Raw genomic sequence first — 17,522 nt, 5'->3', positions numbered from 1 at the left:
CCAGGTGTTTTACTTTTTTTTTTTGTCTATGTTTTTAACAGCAACTGAATACTTCTCAGCACTGAAAGCAACTTTTGTGTAAGATTGACCCGGACTTTTGGACTTTGTATAGGGATTGCTTTACCTACCACTAAAGTGTTTCTGGTTCTGCAATGTCATTTGCCAGCTGCTTATCTGTCCCAAAACTATCATTAGATTGCCCAGCCTGAAACCCCAGGTGGCTTCAAGGGAGGCAAAAATAACTTGCCTGTGTGATGCCACATTCCAAAAACAGGGAAGGCAACAACCAATCTCATGGAGAAGGGAGCTCAGGAAACTTTACTGATCAGAAGCTGAGGATGGATTTTTTTTATACTATATGAAATTAAGCCTTAACTGCAGGACAGCAGCTCAAAAATGATGCTGTCTCAGAGAAAAACCAACCTCTCTTGTGTTGTGGGTATTCTCTGGAGCTGTCTTCTTAACAAGTTTTTCTACTGCAAAATAACCTACTGTGTGCTTATGAGTCACTGAGAGGAACAAGATATAAGATACTTGGTTACTAGTGCAACAATCCAATAGTGTTTTGCTTGTTACACAAAACTAAAGGTGCTTCATGTCTTGGTTTCAAAAGACAGGTGTCTGCTAAGGAAGGCAGGAGCCTCCCCTAAAATGGAAAATGTAAACCCCCTCCCTCCGAGTTGCTATAAAATTTTAAATTAAGGGGCTCTCAGGAAAAAAAATATGGGAGCAGGAATAACAGTTCTTTACTAGGGAAGAAAATAAAGATAAAATAAACAAGGCAGAAAACTAAAACAACACTGACAGAGTCAGAACACAACCTGACACCCTGTTGTTCAGGGTGCTGGTAGCAGTCCAGTTGGAATTGTGGCTGCAGTCCTCCTGGAGTGTCAGGTGTGGTTCTGTTGGAGCAGGGATCCTGTAGAAAGGTGTCGTTTCCCTCTGAAGACCCAGTGGAAGAGGCAGCTGTTCCTCTGGGAAATCCAGTGGAGAAAGCCATGCCAGTGTTCCAGAATCTCCAGATTATACCTGGGTAGGAATGCTGGGCTCTTCCCTCCAGGCAGAGCATCTCACAATGGGATGCTATAGTTTTTATCAGTCATGCAGTGACATTCCATAGCCTGTTATCAGCAGATGTCTCCCCAGAGGGAGGATTGGGTGTGAAAGAGATAAGGAAAACTGCCCACTTAACAGAAGACAACTGCCATACAGATGGCAAATAAATACAATTTGCTTGGCAATCCAGGACACTTCAGCTGAGTGCAGGATTCCATATGAAATCTCCCAAGAGCTGTACACATCCTCCTTACCATTTCTTAAACTCCTATAAAAACTTAGGGCGGGAAGAAGATGTCTCTGTCCAATCTACTGCTGGCAGTGGGGCTGACTTCAGAGCTTCAGGGAAAGTTTTTGAGATCTGGGGACAGTCTGTTGTGGCACCTTTACAGTGCTGACCCACATGCTAGGAAAAAGCCCAGCTGGAAATTAAAGTATCTGAATACAGCAGTTAGATACCCCCTCCTAGCTTCTTCCTCTTCGAGCTGAACAAACCCAGTCTTTCAGTCATGCCATCTGTACCAGTTCCCTGATCATCTCAGTGGAAAGAGCCTGTGAATGATATAGGACTTTTCAGAGCAGAAAATACCTCTAACACATGTCAGGAAATATTCCTTCCCTAAATCAAGATAAGGTCATGTTTGGGAGAAAAATCAAGCTTTATTTATTTTTTAACTCAAAAAAAAAAAAAAAAAAGCCTGAGGAGAGGTGAATGAAATTCTTTTGAATGTCTGTTCTATGCAGCTTAATTCAGAAGTCTGAATTCCTCATTGCTGGTAATGGTTGATGAGTGAGATGAAGCCATCTCAGAAGAATTTTATAAAGACTGAGGTGAGGTACTACAAGTTCCAGCTTGATGAAAGCTGGCAGGGTCAGAATATGATTAGACACTTGATTTAGGGAGTTTCAAGGAGAACCAGGTCTAGACTGAGAAGAAGAAAGGCATTACAGACACAATAGCACATTGCACAAAAGGCACTTTGGACATTCTTTAATGCTGTTAGATATTCTGAACAGGTCAGGAAATACATAAATCAGAAACCAGGCTCTGAACCTTCCATGGGAACCAACCATTATCCTCTCTCATCTTCATTGAAACCTCCCTGACAGGTTTCAATGGCCCACAGCTAGGTCCTTTCCAAGTGGGAAAAAATAGGATAGAAAGAAATGAAAGGAAGAAGAAAGAGTCTCTTTTATTGAGAATCATGTCTTCCTTTTACACTACTGTGAGTGGAAGAAGGAGAATTTCCCTTCCTCCCAGACACGATGACAGTGGGAGAAACAGGTCCGTACTCCTGGCTCTCCATTCAGCATAGACAGGAGGAGTTACAATGTGTTACATATTTCCCATTGGATACACAGAGTGCACAGTGCCACAGCCAGCCCAAGCATGCAGCCGTCCCATTTGGAAAGGGTGACGGTGCTGAAAGGACCAGCAGCTATTTCTGCCAGGCTTCCTCACCCTCGTGCTCGCGCATGGTCCCTCTGATCCAGTCCAAGTACCGCACCACCTTGGTGTAGAGGCCAAAGGTGCCACACTTTGGCCCCCAGGAGATGAGCCCGGCCACATAGTACCGGGTGGCATTCAGGGGGTCCTGGATGGCATAGGCTCCACCGCTGTCCCCCTGGCAGCTGTCCTTGCCACTGCCAGCACAGATCATATTGTCCGTGAATACGTAAACGACGGAATTATCGAAGTTGTCTGGTTTCACAGATCGGCACTTGTCCATGTTCACCACGGGAATCTGGGCCTTCATAAGATCGGCAGGGAGCTTTCCTTTCTCTCTCCGGCCCCATCCAGCAATGTAGCCCAGAGTCCCTTCTTCCAGCTCATATTCGGGTGATTTACCAGGAAGGCAGATGGGTGAGATGTCTGGACCCATCTTCACGGGATCCCTCAGCTTCAGCAGGGCAATATCATTATCAAAATTGACCCTGCTGTCTGCAGGCTCCTCCTTCCAACCAGGATGGATGAATGAAGCTTCTGGGATAAGCTTTTCAGCTTCCTGTGTCAGGAAATTTCTACGAACATTGATTACCCCAGCATACATGGTGGGCTTGTCATATCCCTCCAGCACGTGAGCTGCAGTCATCACCCATCTGTCAGAGATGAGCACGCCACTTGCTCTGGGGTTATTGAAATACACCTGCCAGGGAAAGTTCCCCTTCTCTGCATGGGTGCCTCCAAAAATCCTCCCTGTGTCTCGGATGGGATTGCTAGGCACCCCACAGACTAGAAAGAAAAGAAAGAAAGATGGGAGAAAGACAGGATGGGAGAATTAGCAGTTACAAACTGGGGGTTCTTTAGTACTGCTAAAAAGCCCGCGGTCCCCTCCTTCCTGTGTCCTCTAAATAACTTTGGAATCTGAGTAACCATGTTTACATTTTATGCCACAGAGCTTGCAATTAGTATTTACAGAGAAATCAAAGAAAATTTTAGAAAAAATACTATCAACACTCAATTTAGATTTAAAATGCTCATTCTCAGATTCAGTTTTCTGGAAAGCTGTTGTCACCCTGACACTATGTTAAAGCTTGCAATTTAATTGCCTTCTAGTTGGCATTTTTCCTGTGCTGAATTATGCTCTTTAGATGAAGGGATTGTCTTTGAAAAAATACTTGTTTGATTTCTTAGAAATATGACACTGCTTTTTAAATATATATCTTTTTGGTTTGGTTTGATCGGGTTTTTTTTTTTGTGTGTGTGTTTTTTTGGGGTTTTTTTTGGGGTTTTTTCCTTTTTTGTTTGTTTGTTTGTTTGTTTGGGTTTTTTGTTTTGCTTTTTGTGAACTCCAGATACTCTCAGGTTAAGAGTTCAGGTTTGTCACTGATGTTTTATCATTTTGCCTCTCTATTCTATACATTCGTAAAATCTTAAGCAGTAGGGGATCTTATCTGTGGGTCTTCTGGGTGCAGAGATGCTCCATGCTTTTTGAGCAAAATGCTGAGTAATATTTTGCAGAATGTTAATGATAAGGACACAAATAAGACTGGTCATTCTGACATTGCTAGGAAACTGATTTCTTATCACATTGTCTTGTTTGCATTGAATCCTTAGTTAGAAAATCAGAGATTAAGGGACTATAGCTAGCAGATAGCTTCTAATTTGCATGAAGCAGAATTTGTTAAAAGAATTTCACATAATCATAGGAAGATTTATGCTGGAAGGTTCTTCTCAGTGCCTCTAGCTCAACCTATTCCTCCCTAACTGCCCTCTCCCCTGCCCTCCTAACTCCAGAGCCAGGTTACTCAGGGGCTTTGACAGGTAACTTCTGCTCATCTCCCAAGGTAGTGATTAGCCAGCCTCTCTGGACAGCAGTTCCAGTGCTCTGAGGGAGCATTTTTCCTTAGATACAATCAGAATTTCCTTTGTTGCAACTTGAGCCTGTCATTGCCTTTTATTGCTGTGTCCCACTGAGAAGAATTTGGCTTCATATTCTTTGTAGCCTCCTCTTGGGTAGTAAATTCCCTGAGCTTTATCTTTCAGCCTTTTTCTTACTGTGTACTTGTATAATCCAAACCACTGTCTAAGCTGTGACTGGACTTTTAAGAGAGTTGAATCTCCTCCACCTGGATCTTGTACTTTGCCAGTGAGGATCTGGGGCTTTGAAGGAGTGAACAGGCATCATGTACAGCTAGGGCAAGTCATGCTGCCTCCTCTACGAGGCTAAACTGAGCAGTACACAGGGTTTAAAATTCTCTCTATCAGCTGGAAGTTAAGAAAAGGAAAATACAGAGATGGAAGAAGCAGTGCTCTCCATATGCTGCATGCACATGCAGTATTTGGTAGTACCTGGGACACATTTTGGTAGCTTTGTTCCCATCTCTTCATTGACCCATTCTCCACTGGCTGAGCACCGATATATCGCTTGGAAAACACGAGAGAAAAAAGAGCTCCATGAGAACACAATCAAGATAAACACAGGGTAAATAACACTACTGTATATGATACATCAACCTCCTCATTTCCAAAGCAAGCACAGCTTGGTAAACATTTCTGTTATCTCCCTACCAGGGTGCCTTTATCCCTTTTTGGGAGAAAACTCATCCAACAGATTTCTTGAGTCCTTTACTTTTCCACCAGAACTCTGTGCTACGTGTGACAAAACCTGCATGGCTCACTCACAAGACAGAGAGAGGACTTGCTAATGCATTTAAGGTCAACAGCCCAGGCATTGTCAGAGTGTCTTAAACACAGAGGCAACAGTAAACTACAGCCTGCAACCTCACACCGGTCTTGACCTGACAGAACAAAACCCCAGCCCCATGACGGTGCCAGAACCCCTTCTTGGGCCTTTAACCCAAAGAATATGACAGTGCAGCAGAGGCAATGCTCACCATGCCCCTTGTTTTCCAGGGTGTAGTAGGGTGCCTCACACTCATAGCGGACAGCAGCTGTGTACAGGGGCTCCTGGAGTTCCGAGATGTACGAGGTTTGGCCATTGTCAACTGGAGGGGGATCACCACAGTTCACAGCTGCAGAGAAGAAACAAAAAGGATCAAATCCAATCAAAGGGGCACCCTCACTCAACAATGTGATTATTTTGTATGACAGGGAACCACTCTGCTTCTCTAATCCGTGTACAGTCATGCAGGCTCACTTTCTCTGTCCCTTCAGCATGCTCACATCCCAGTATTTCAGCATCCTCCTAGTCTGGAGATACAGTGGATCTGGAGCCTAAACACCCACTCCAATTCCCTTCCCACAATACAGACACAGGTCACTTACGAACACAGCTCAAATGGGAGTTGCTCCATTCACCATTTTCCTGACAGCTGGAGAGAAAACTCGTGATGCTATCTCGTTGCTAGGAAATAAAACATATGATCCATGTAAGTCTCTGGACATGAAATTCATCTGACACAGGTGCTGCAGTGGAGGGGCCTCAAAATGCTGCAGTGGCTGGAAGAGGATTCCTCTTACTACTGCTGTGTTGAAAACTTTGGGTTCCCAAAAGTAGTCAGGACCCCTGACGGGAATTGCCTCCAGATGTTGCTGAGCAGGCCAGAGGGGACATATGCTTTTTATTTCACTTACCCTCACAATTTCGTAGCCTTCCACACAGGTCACCTTCACAATGTCCTTTAAGATATACCTGTCCTTCTTTGGGTCAAGAACAGAGTTGGAGATGACACTCATGGGACAGGTTACAGCTTTGAAAAGATAGGTAGAAATCAGTGATGAACCGGTTCGAGATTCAGTCTCCTTCCAGCTCCCAACCTCTTTCACCCCAGTGATGTTTTTCCCCTAGTAAGCAGGCATACCCTTACTCAGTACCAGCAGCTGTGAACACATTAACTGTGCCACCAATGTGATCTGGGACAAACCCTGTCCCTTACTCATCAGCAGAGGGAACCCATTCCCAAGCATTTACTCACGGTCCCCATAGTAGCGTATTTTCCAGCCTTTGTGTTGTATGCCCTGGTCTGTCTGGAAGATTATGTCAAGAACGTTGTTCTTGGTTTTGATTTCAGAAGGACCTGGGAATTTGCTGCCACAATAGGGACCGAAGTGCTGTTTTCCAGAGACAATCTGGGAAAATACCAAACAAGAATAAATGAGAAATGCCAAATGTATTGAGAGAGCAATTAAAATCCACACTCAATGCATACCTATTCAAATGTATTCCCACAAACTCCAAAAGACAACATAACTGAAAATAAAGTTAAGCAGTCCCAAAGTGTTGTAAATATGAGCAGATTGATGGGAGATTCAGAGCACCCTGACTCCTAAGCTCCCTAAGCTGCACACCTACAGTTAAGCTGTCGTGGCAGATCCCGCTGGAGTCTGCTGGTTCCAGGTCGAAGTCGCCGCTGCGAATGGTCAGCACCACGGAGTAGCCCGGGCTCAGAGCCACTCGGTAGTCACACCGAGAGTTCTCCGGGTACAGGCTGGGATAGTTGGGGCTGGCAATCTCCCCTGTTGGCTCAGTGAAGACATTTCCACTGCAGTTCACTAGGATTGAGGAAGGAACACGATTCAGGAGGGAAGTGGTCCACGTGTGCACCCAACAAGTTCTCCCTCTTCCACCACATTCCCAGTCTGCCCAGCTACCTGCAATAACCATGTCACAGCATTGCATCTTCCCAAAAAACTTAAGCCAGGGCCACTCTCCATCCAGTTAGCCAGGGACTTTAACTCCTTTTTACCCTCCACCTGAGATTTAGGCTTCCTTTCCTCATGCTCAGGTCCTCATATTATGCTCCTTTCAACATGCACTGTTTGGGATCTTGCAACTTTTTGGCTCAAGCCAAGCAGGCCCTTGGTGATTTTTTTGTCCTTACGGAACTTCCCTGTTTTGTCAGAGATTTAAGGATTCACAGATAGCAGCATGCTAAGATGATTTTCCATCATCATCTTTAGAGAATGTCATTCTGTAGTTTCTTAATTCTCTTGACACATAAATAGAAATTGAATTGTTAAGACTATGTTAGTAGAAATTCCTCAAACCACAGTCTACTGCAGCTCAGATTTGCACTGGGATGGGTTTTTTCTCCCAAAATATACCTGTCACAAATGGCTGAGAAAGATGATAAAGTCTTCCAAGTGCAATATGTTACCTGGCCTAAATGAATTCTTGCTGTTGACCACAGGTCATGCACATCTCTTACCTCCACAAGTTCTGTTATCTTCATAGAGGAAATAATCCGGTGGACAGCTGCAGAAGTAACCTCCAATATAATTATTACAGTAATGACTGCAGGGTTCATCCACAAAATCCATGCACTCATCCAAGTCTGCAAGTGTGAAAAGATGGATCAGCCAAATTAGGAGAGGGCCCTGAAAGCAGGAGAAATTGAAGCAACACTAGTGGATAACAAGGAAGAGGCATCTTTAAGACAGTATTTATACTGGCCATACTGCAATGCAGCTGTCTGCTGAGACCTCTTTAAATAAGGCATTTCTGTAAGAAAAACCCTTCTGGTCACCTTTCCTCCCCAGCCTGGACACAACAGAGATTCAGAGGAGGCTGTTTTAACCTTACCCACAGCAACATAGTAGGCAGCAAAACCAGTGAAGCGCTCCTCATTGGAAAAGTCTGATTGGAATGTCATAGTGAGGGTGTTGTAAGGGACACGAAATTCCTCCACAATCCTGGAGCCAGGGGCACGAGGTTTCTTCTGCCCACAAAGCACGCCTTCGACATAGCCACCAGACAGGATCTGCAGGAGAGTTCAGAGACACCTCACCTCGCTACTGCTACATGGGGAATTACCAGGACTTGAGTCTTTCAGCTTTAGGGGCTCAGGTGCAGCCGAGTGGAGCCCCTGGACAGCCAGTTTCATGATACTCATAAGACACTTGAAGAGTGCTCCCTCCTACTGTCTTCCCAGTGAAATGCTTGCCTTAATTTCTCAGATACAAATTAATCCACAATGTTGGCTGTTAGCATCCTTTCTTCAGGCCACTTGTCCAAAAAAAAAAAAAATCACCAAAACAGTATTTCGAAGCAGCAAAACCAACCATGGCAGTACAGAGTGCAGCCTAACAGGCTCATTGGTTTGTTGCAAAAGGACACAGGTCACTACAGAGCACACTAATCCTTCTGTCCCACCTTGGTCCTCCTCAAAGATGTCCTGGTGCTGCACTTGACCTTACTGCCCCTGTTCACACAGAGCTATGGCAGGACAGGATGGGCTTGTTTCAGTCTGCTTGTGTGGAAGTGCTTGATCTTTTGTGCCTTGTGGGAGAACATAGTGCAGAGAAAGAAATCTGTGAAAGAAATCTCTAAGAAATCTCTGGTGCATGGATCATAAAAAAACTGTGCTGCAAGGGACCACAGCACTTTATCTGAGTGGCCACTATCCCTACACAGATGGATGGTTTTTAACCTCCATCCTTTCCAATCAATTTCTGTTTGCAATAAATCATCTATGTCCACCCATTGATTTCTGTTTGCAATAAATCATCTACATCCACTCATCGATTAATTCCAGATAATTTCAGGCACAGACAATTATTGCCCTAAGAAAATGGTCTTTTTACACCTACACTTCCATGGCTAGGAATTTGCCTTGCAAAACCAATGTGTCAGTGATGGCTAAGCAGGCTTTTCCGAAGAATATGGAGAAACACGGGATGGGGGGGCATAAATGGGACACTCAGTTGGCAGACAACACTCATGTGGTGATAAAGCAAACTTGAGCTGATTTCATGACTGCTAGTGGAGACACAACCAGTCATTTGGACTCCTTGGAGCTCAGAACAGGAAGGCTGTGCGTAACTCCTCTCCCAGCTCCGAGCTTTGTGCACAGCTTTGCTGTTCTGTGCTCTAACCTGCCTTCTTGTCTTTTCCCCACTCAAGGACATGGACAGTACCTTCACAAAGTCATATTCGCAGTCCTGTGATGGCTCGAGATCCAGATGTGTGAAGTAGAGGTGAATGCCATATCCCAAAGGGACCTGGATGTGCCAAGTTTCATTGGCAAAATTGGGATACGCCTGAGGATAACTGGGTGACAAGATCTCTCCATACATAGAGGCTGCATCAGCCCAGACAGGGAGACAGAAGAAGATCAGGGACCTGAGGAAAGAGAAGGGAAGGTGACATGGCAGCAGTGTTCTCAGTTTTCATATGTGCACAGCCCCAGGGAACAGCTAGACTTTGGGGGCACATGGCATGCAGCAGAGCTCCTGGCTCCCGCGTTTCAAAGGCCAGTGCTGTGGCTCTGTGAGGCTTGTCCTTCTCCTGCAGCTTTTCACACAGAAGTACAACCTCAGTCGTGCTCTCTGCTTGTCTCAGTCTCTGTAGGAGCTGGTAAAGCTGCAGGAGCTGAACACAGGGATCATAAGTGCTCTTCCTTACTCATTGCCCTGTTCTGGAGGCTATTTGGGCTATAAATACATTCAGATTTGAAAATCAGTAGAGTCTTACAGGGCAAACACATGATTTATAGAATACAATTACTAATAAACCTTGAGATTTAATAACTCACCACATCTGGAAAAAGCAGCTCTTCCTTTCTGAAAACCTTCAAGAATTGGACTTTGGAGTTATGCTCTGGGACAAAAAACTGTGATTGGTTAATGTTGCCTGTATGTCTGCATGTCTGCTAAGCAGGCTGAAAACCCTAAACCCCCACCCTGGAGAGACTAGGTCAAGGTTTTGCCTGAAAAGCAAGTTTATATCTCTGGCCCTTCATGCACAGAGCAAACCCAAGCATCAAGAAGGAAGGCTGAGATCCATAAGGACAAAATCTCTGTCTTGGTACTCACCAGTGCTCTCCCATTATGGCTTCCAGTGAATCCAAACACCATGCTGGTGCACAGCAAATTAAGACAGAGAACACATCCCCCAGGAGTACCCAGCCCATTCTTCCCAGCACCTCAAAAATCATGCTAAGACCCTGGGGTTGGGAAGCACATTGTCCTGCCTCTTCTAGCTGTCAGACAACAACACTGGGGAATACCCTCCTTTCTCATTTATAGTGCCTGCAAAATTTACCTTATCTCCATAGTTCACGTCTGGTTTCCTTGTCTCTTCTCTTTTCCTTCTCTCTTTTTTCTTCCTGTGCACACCCTACTCCAAACGCGCCCAAAGCTGAGATTTGGGAAGGGAGCTCTAATTCGCAATATCGCAGCACCCTCTGTCTGTGGTATGCGGCTTCCCAGCCTTCCCTCTAGCGTGGGATGCTGGCTTTGAAAGCTCTCGGCAGGAAGGGGGATTTCCAGAAAGACTTGCACAATCCTGTTGGCTGAAGTTGCCGTAGGGAGCGCACCAGTCTGGCTGTATTTTCGGGAAATCAGGTGACTTTGGGGAAAAGGGAGGGGAATAGAGTTTTCGACTGCCTTCCCTCTCCTCTTCATTCCCCTCCCTTTCTAAAGTTGGGAACAACATCCAAAGGGTGTAGAAAAGGGAGAGTCCAATGTTTCTGCACAGAAAACCCTGTTTGATCATCATGTCCAGAGATCACCTTGGTGGAGCACAGTCTTACTGCAACCTGATGGCCACAGGGCTGCTGCTCCTGCTCCTCATGCGATGCTTCAGAGACCCCTTTTCAGGGAAAGAAATAAAGAAAAAATAGTGGCCTATTCAATGTTGTGCCTCTCTGAGGCTACCAGCAGGAGGAAACATGGTTTTGCTGGGTTCACTGTAGGGATTCATTTAAGACTAGGAACACGTAACTACATTTTTATTTTCTTGGTGTAAGAAAGAGCATGTTCATCATGTTCATTGTGTTAATGTTCATCAGACTTAGCCCTGCAGCAAGTTAGATCTAGGATCCTCGCAGAAAGGAGTTCAAAGACTTACACCAGGCAGGACCCTTAGCCCAGCCAGTGGCCACAAGCCAAGGCCAAAACACAAGCTAAAATATCTGTCACTAATACTCCAGAAATCCTCTCCTCCTCACAAACCAGCTGCACAGGGACTGGACTGTAAATGAAAATCTAAAATTCCATTACAGCCTCTACCCTTTACAGCCAGCACAGCACACTCCAGAGCTTGTTTTAGACAGGGGAAAAAAAGTGCTTCAAGTTTCAACAGGCCATAGGCAAAGTGCATTAGCACAGCCCATCTGAAAGAGTCCTTTTTAATGTCAAGGGAGAGAAACACCTCCAGATGAATCATAACTGACTTCATTGTAGTCAGGATAAAGGCTTTGCTGGAAGAACATGCCTAGTCTGTTTTCTTTGTCAAAATGAGAATGGAAAGAGAAAGAAAACAGAGTGTCATCTCCCTTCTGATGTCTCTTGGGAGCACAGCTTGATGTTTTGAACTGGAATTTTGAGAACAGGAAAACAGTGATGAAAGATACACAATAAATCTCAGGGAGATGTTTTCTCCTCTGAGCTGTGCAATGTAAAAACCCTGTCAGTGACTCTTCAAGCCACAATCCTATTTGAAAATGGGCATGGTGGAAATGAAATGAGTGTGAACTGATATATTATGCATGTCATTTTATCACAAGGGAATTCTGTATTTTCATATAAATCTGGCTCAACTCATCTGTAGCAGTGGTTGATTAATATGTGTATGAATATTCATCACTCTTTAGAAATTAATTAAGAAATATGTTTTATTAATCAATTAATTTCTATTAATTAAGAGAAAGACTGCTGAAGATAATTAAATAAAGAAGTAGCTGCATTTTATCTGGTCACATATCTGTATAATGATAGCTATTTATACAGAAGACTGGTAATATTTATATATTTACACTGAATATATACACAACATTTGATTGCATTTTCTTAAATCTGTATTGTTTTTTCAACTCTTAAGATGAAACAGTTAGGTAATATATTTCACAATTTGCTACAACTATGTCAGATAACAGTTTAAAAGAGGCAAAATCATGTCATTAAGGTTAATAGGTGATAACATTAAATTCACCAATGCAATATCATTCTGCTCAGAGGCACACACATTCTCTTAAATTCCTAAATTACGTGACCACATACCACTTTTCCCAAATTGCATAAGACAACCCTTTTCTTAAAATGACTCAGAGTTGTGTAGCTGTAACCTTTCTGCCAGATGTTATGAAGCGCAGCGGTGTTCCAGCTTTCATAAAATTACCATTTAAAACAGGCCTGACTGGCTCGTCCTCCCTCAGGAAGTTGGGGGAAAAAAGTTTTTCCAAAGTTCTTAAGAAAAGCCACACACATCTCCATTTGGAAACACTGAGTCAGAGCATTGGAAAAAAAGGGCATAAACGTCAAAAGAGAAAACAGCATTAACTAAGTGAATCGAGGGAATATAAGTGGCAGGGAATCAAGGATATAGAAGTAAGAGGTAAAATATCTTCAATTTACCAAGACCTTGGCAGTAATTTGCCTGTTTCCCATTCTGGCAATAAGAGGGTTCTGTGGGTTTCTTGCACACTACACTTCCCACCTCCTTCTTGTGACTCGGGCCAGTTTTTTTTTTTTGCCAGTCATTAAACTGGGAGCCTTTGATAAACCCCGGGAAAACATAGCAGGGCAGGTGTGTTCTGGCTCAGAACCATTTAATACAATTCCCTGATTTCCACCTCTGCAAACACTACCAGGGGGATTTTCAACAGAGTCTGTTCACTTCTCTTATTCCCTCCATCACCAAGTCTCATTGCAAAGCTTCCACCATCTCCCAGTAAAACCTGGGGCTTGGGAACACTCTGCTTAGGGCACTGAGGTGCCTGCTGCCTTCTGACTTCCTTCCCCTACACCCCTGGGTGTTTCATCCATTACAGTCAAATATTCCTAAATACTTGTGCTTTCTTTCACTGAATTATGGAATGGTTTGGGTTGGAGGGGACCTTAAAGGTCATCTAGTTCCAACCCCCCTGCTATAGGTGGGGACATCTTCCACTGAACCACGGAGAGGCTCAGAGCTCCATCCAGCCTGTCCTTGGACACTCCCAGGGATAGGGGCATCCACATGTGTCAGTGCCTCACCATCATCATAGTGAAGAATTTCCTCCTAATATCCAATCTAAACTTATTTTTCTTCAGGTTAAGGCCATTCCACCTTGTCCTATCACTATTTGCCCTTGTAAGAAGCCCCTTTCCAGCTCTCCTGCAGTCCCTTCAGGCGCTGGAAGGTGCTATGGTGAGGAAGAACCCTTCTCTTCTTCAGGCTGGGCAACATCAATTCTCTCAGCCTCGAAACCACTCGACTGTAAACTGCAGCGGCGACATTCCCGCGGCAGGAGAACCCGCCGGTTCCCGCGGACTGAAGTCCCGCCTCGCCGGTCCCGGCGGCACCGAGAGGCGGCAGCAGAGACCGGCGGGCCCCGCGGAGTCCCGGCCCCGGGAGTGCCCCGCCCGGCCGCAGAAGGGGTGTCGGGGGGCGACTTCCCGGACCCATTCTGGCTGACACCTCCTGGTCCCGGCACGGAGTGTCCGAGCCCACCCGCCGCGACCGGGGCTACGACCGCGGCCACGACCTTGGCGGAGCGGGGCTGGGGAACGGAGCCCGCGGTGCCTGAGAAACGGGGTCTGGCGTCGCCCAGGACAAGAAAAGACGGCCTCAAGCTCGTCAAGGTTTAGGTTGGATATTAGGAGAAATTTCTTCTCTGAAAGAGTGATGGAGCATTGGAACAGGCTGCCCAGGGAAATGGTGGGATCACCATCCCCGGAAGTGTGCAGAAAATGTGTAGGTGTGATGCTTAGGGACATGGTTTAGCAGTGCACCTGGCAGTGCTGGCTTAATGGGTGGACACCATGTTCCTAGAGGATTTTTCCAGCCCTAATGATTCTATGATTTATTTGTTCAGTAATCTTCATACTGAAAAGGTGACACGCTTTCAAGCATACTGTTCCTTTCCTGCCTCCAACATCCACCAAATTCCAGTTTGTCCATCTCTCTGGTTTGTCATTCACCCATTCCTGGCTTTTTTCCCCCACTGGCTCCATGACCACCAATTCCAATTTCACCCTTCTAACGAAAACTTCTTTTCATGTCTTTCCCTGCCTGTTATTCCTAGCAGTCTCTCTTCTCCCTCTATACTTCATCTCTTGCTAATGGTTATTTCTCTCACCACCTTCTCTGTGCTTTTCCCTTGACATGGTTGTTGACAACAGCAGACTTCTGTCAAATGTAATTTTATTCTGGCTCTGGCTTTTCCAGTATCTTCCTCCTCCCCATCAGCGTCCAACCCTAATCCCATTGCCCACACAGACACCTTGCCCCAAGTAGCCAGCTCCTCTCCCATGGCCATTTTGATCAGGATAGCCTCCTGTGCCTGCCTGGGAGAAGAAGCACTGTCAAGGCAGGGCACAACATTCCTGTTCCAGCTCCTCAGCTGAAATGGTCCTGGAAGGAAAGAATTGCAGGAGCTCTTGGAGAAGCATCTGGGGTCTTGTGGCCCTGGTGTGTGGGAAAGCTGCATGGAGCCACTGGAACACAACCAATGGAACTGGATATGCAGAAGCTTCAGCAGCTGCATTCCCACTGTGCCACATCGAGCTCATGTGAACTTTGAGCTTCACATTAATACCCGTGTCATGTTATGAAATTATGGTATAGCTAAAGGACAGTAAATCAAGAGTTATGGCTACAGCCCCTCCTCCCAAGAATAACACTGCCCTGATTATTAAAATAATAATAATACTGCTGAAAAGAAGTATTATTAGTAGTATTAAAACCTACTCTCAGAGCTACTGTGCTCTGACTCCAAGTGACTATCAAGCGTTTAATCTATACAGGTCAAATATAGCAACATTTCAAGCAACTGGAAACAATCTTGCAATGGAAATTGTTGGGCAATCTCAGGAACAGATGCTGCTCCTGAAACTCTTCTCTGACAACAGTAAATTACAGAACTAAGCAGATCATTTCTTGTCAAACGTGCCTTGAGCAGGGTCAGACAGCTGCCATGCTCACATAGAACTGATTTACTTAGGAAAGTGGCCTAAACACCATAAACACACAACTGAATGTGGAAATGAGAGCTAGATATGCCTTGAAAAGCCAGTCCTCGGGCTTTGCAAAAAAATTTGGCAAATTTTTCCACTAGTTAGGGTAGACAAATACAGCAACCTGTCTGTAGAGTCTTACCTGACAGAGTGAGCTACCCAGGAGGGTTTTTAAACCCTTGCTATTCATCTTGGCCTGCCACTCTGCACCTTACTCTGCCTTCAGGGGACTTCTGGGGGAGAAGGACAGGCTCTCCCACTCTTCATGCACTTCCTCACTCCCCAGTGCAAGAGAGGTGTGAACCAAGTGGAAAGAGCCCAGTGCATAGGTGACTAGAGCTTCGTTGTTGAGAAACCTGGATTTGTTTAGCCTGGGAAAGAGAAGGGCAAGGAGAGGCAAGGTCTTCAGCCTGGTCTCCTGAGCAAATGAGGTCTATGTGGCCATGCTGCCAGTCAGTCCCTTTCCCAGTCAGATTTGATAAGAAATGGCATCTAGCAGGTGCTGGTGCTGCTACTTAAAGGGTGGTGATAAGGGGGATGGACCAAGATAAAGAGGGTGATTCAGCACTGGTTCAGGAGCCCAGAAAGGCTGGGAGCTTTCCAACCATGAAAATGTACAGCAATTACCCAGGCACTGCCCTGAGCAAATGGCTCCGGCTTTGAGTCCTGCTTGTGAGCTGCAGTTTGGATCAGAGAACTCCAGAGGTCTCTTTTCATGTGAACCTTTGTGTGAGCCTATATTTTCCCCCTCAGCTGAATTTGTGCACCCAAGTGACCCAGCAGGAAAATGGTAACACAGACAAGGGAAGAGGATCACATCCATTGCACCTGAAATTTCAGCTGGGGAGAACTTGAGGTGCACACGTGGACACCTGCATGAGGGGACACACCTAAGAAGCAGCTGAGTTATGGGGAGTCTGTGTGGGCCCAGCTGCTGAGTGACTGGAGAGTCACAGAATCGCAGAATTACTAGGGCTGGGAGGAACCTCTGGTTATCCAGTCCAACCTCCCTGCCAAGACAGGGTCACTTAGAGCAGGTAACACAGGAATGCATCCACGCAGGCTTTGAAGGTCTCCAGACAGGGAGACTCCACTACCTCCCTGGGCAGCCTGTTCAGTGCTCTGCCACCCTCAGTGTAAGGAAGTTCTCAGTCATGGGAGACTTTTTGTCTAAAACTTTTTGTGGTTTAGTTTATGGCCACTGAGCACCACTGACACGGTGCTGGCTGCTGTGGCACACTGAGCCGATGTCACAGGCGCAGGGCAAAGCACGGCTGCTGCCATAATGCCCGTATGGGAAGCAGGTCCCTCTGGGCCACGGGAGCCAAGCAGCAGGGATGTGTCCTCTGGGAGCCCCTGGGGCAGCGGGACCTGGCAGCGCCGGGGGAGCTCCAGCAGAGCGCTGAAGCTGAGGCCAAGACCAGGGACGGGGCTGTGGCCAAGGCCACGACTGAGGTCAGGGCCAAGCCACAGGCAGTACCCAGGAGCTGGAGCCAAGCAGCAGAGCTAGACTCAGAGCTAGGCTCAGGCTTATACCCAGACTCAGAGCTAGGCTCGGGCTCACACCTGGACCCGGAGCTAGGCTCAGGCTCACACCCAGACGCAGAGCTGGGCTCGGGCTCACATCCAGACCCAGAGCTAGGCTTGGGCTCACACCCAGACCCAGAGCTGGGCTCGGGCTCACACCCAGACCCAGAGCTAGGCTTGGGCTCACACCCAGACTCAGAGCTAGGCTCGGGCTCACACCTGGACCCAGGACTAGGCTCGGGCTCACACCCAGACCCAGAGCTAGGCTCGGGCTCACACCCAGAGCCGGGCTCGGGCTCACACCCAGACCCAGAGCCAGGCTCGGGCTCACACCCAGACCCAGAGCTGGGCTCGGGCTCACACCCAGACTCAGAGCTAGGCTCGGGCTCACACCCGGACCCAGAGCTAGGCTCAGGCTCAGGCTCAGGCTCGGGCTCGGGCTCGGGCTCGGGCTCGGGCTCGGGCTCACACCCAGACCCAGAGCTAGGCTCAGGCTCAGGCTCAGGCTCAGGCTCAGGCTCAGGCTCAGGCTCAGGCTCAGGCTCAGGCTCGGGCTCGGGCTCGGGCTCACACCCAGACCCAGACCTTGGCCGAGGCC

The 17,522-nt window shown here is 46.6% G+C and overlaps 1 protein-coding gene across 3 annotated transcripts; it reads right to left on the bottom strand.

Moving 5' to 3' along the window:
* Window positions 1–2,031: 2,031 nt before the first annotated feature.
* Window positions 2,032–10,768, bottom strand: C1S (complement C1s). 3 transcript variants are annotated; one of them, XM_059838243.1, is made up of 12 exons: window positions 10,503–10,767; window positions 9,994–10,071; window positions 9,377–9,581; window positions 8,043–8,220; window positions 7,669–7,794; window positions 6,813–7,012; window positions 6,436–6,589; window positions 6,095–6,210; window positions 5,786–5,864; window positions 5,395–5,532; window positions 4,850–4,924; window positions 2,032–3,289 (listed from the first exon to the last, which is right to left on the bottom strand). In XM_059838243.1, the coding sequence occupies exons 2-12, from the start codon at window positions 9,996–9,998 to the stop codon at window positions 2,496–2,498; spliced, it is 2,070 nt and encodes a 689-aa protein (XP_059694226.1). In that variant the 5' UTR covers window positions 9,999–10,071; window positions 10,503–10,767; the 3' UTR covers window positions 2,032–2,495. The 3 variants fall into 3 exon arrangements, with proteins under 3 accessions (XP_059694226.1, XP_059694225.1, XP_059694224.1); XM_059838242.1 differs by having other exon boundaries at window positions 9,994–10,058; window positions 10,503–10,766; XM_059838241.1 differs by lacking the exon at window positions 9,994–10,071 and having other exon boundaries at window positions 10,503–10,768.
* Window positions 10,769–17,522: the final 6,754 nt, after the last annotated feature.

Source organism: Haemorhous mexicanus, chromosome 2, assembly GCF_027477595.1.
Source record: "Haemorhous mexicanus isolate bHaeMex1 chromosome 2, bHaeMex1.pri, whole genome shotgun sequence".
Classification (NCBI taxonomy): domain Eukaryota; kingdom Metazoa; phylum Chordata; class Aves; order Passeriformes; family Fringillidae; genus Haemorhous; species Haemorhous mexicanus.
This window is presented reverse-complemented; position numbering and strand designations above follow the sequence as displayed.

Bases quoted from the DNA above. Each gene is read 5' to 3' on its own strand.
- C1S (XM_059838241.1), bottom strand. The intron at 6,211-6,435 runs GTGAGTAAATGC...ATCTTTTCAAAG, and splicing joins AATACGCTACTATGGGGACC to CTGTAACCTGTCCCATGAGT. The intron at 5,865-6,094 runs GTAAGTGAAATA...TTTATTTCCTAG, and splicing joins AAGGCTACGAAATTGTGAGG to CAACGAGATAGCATCACGAG.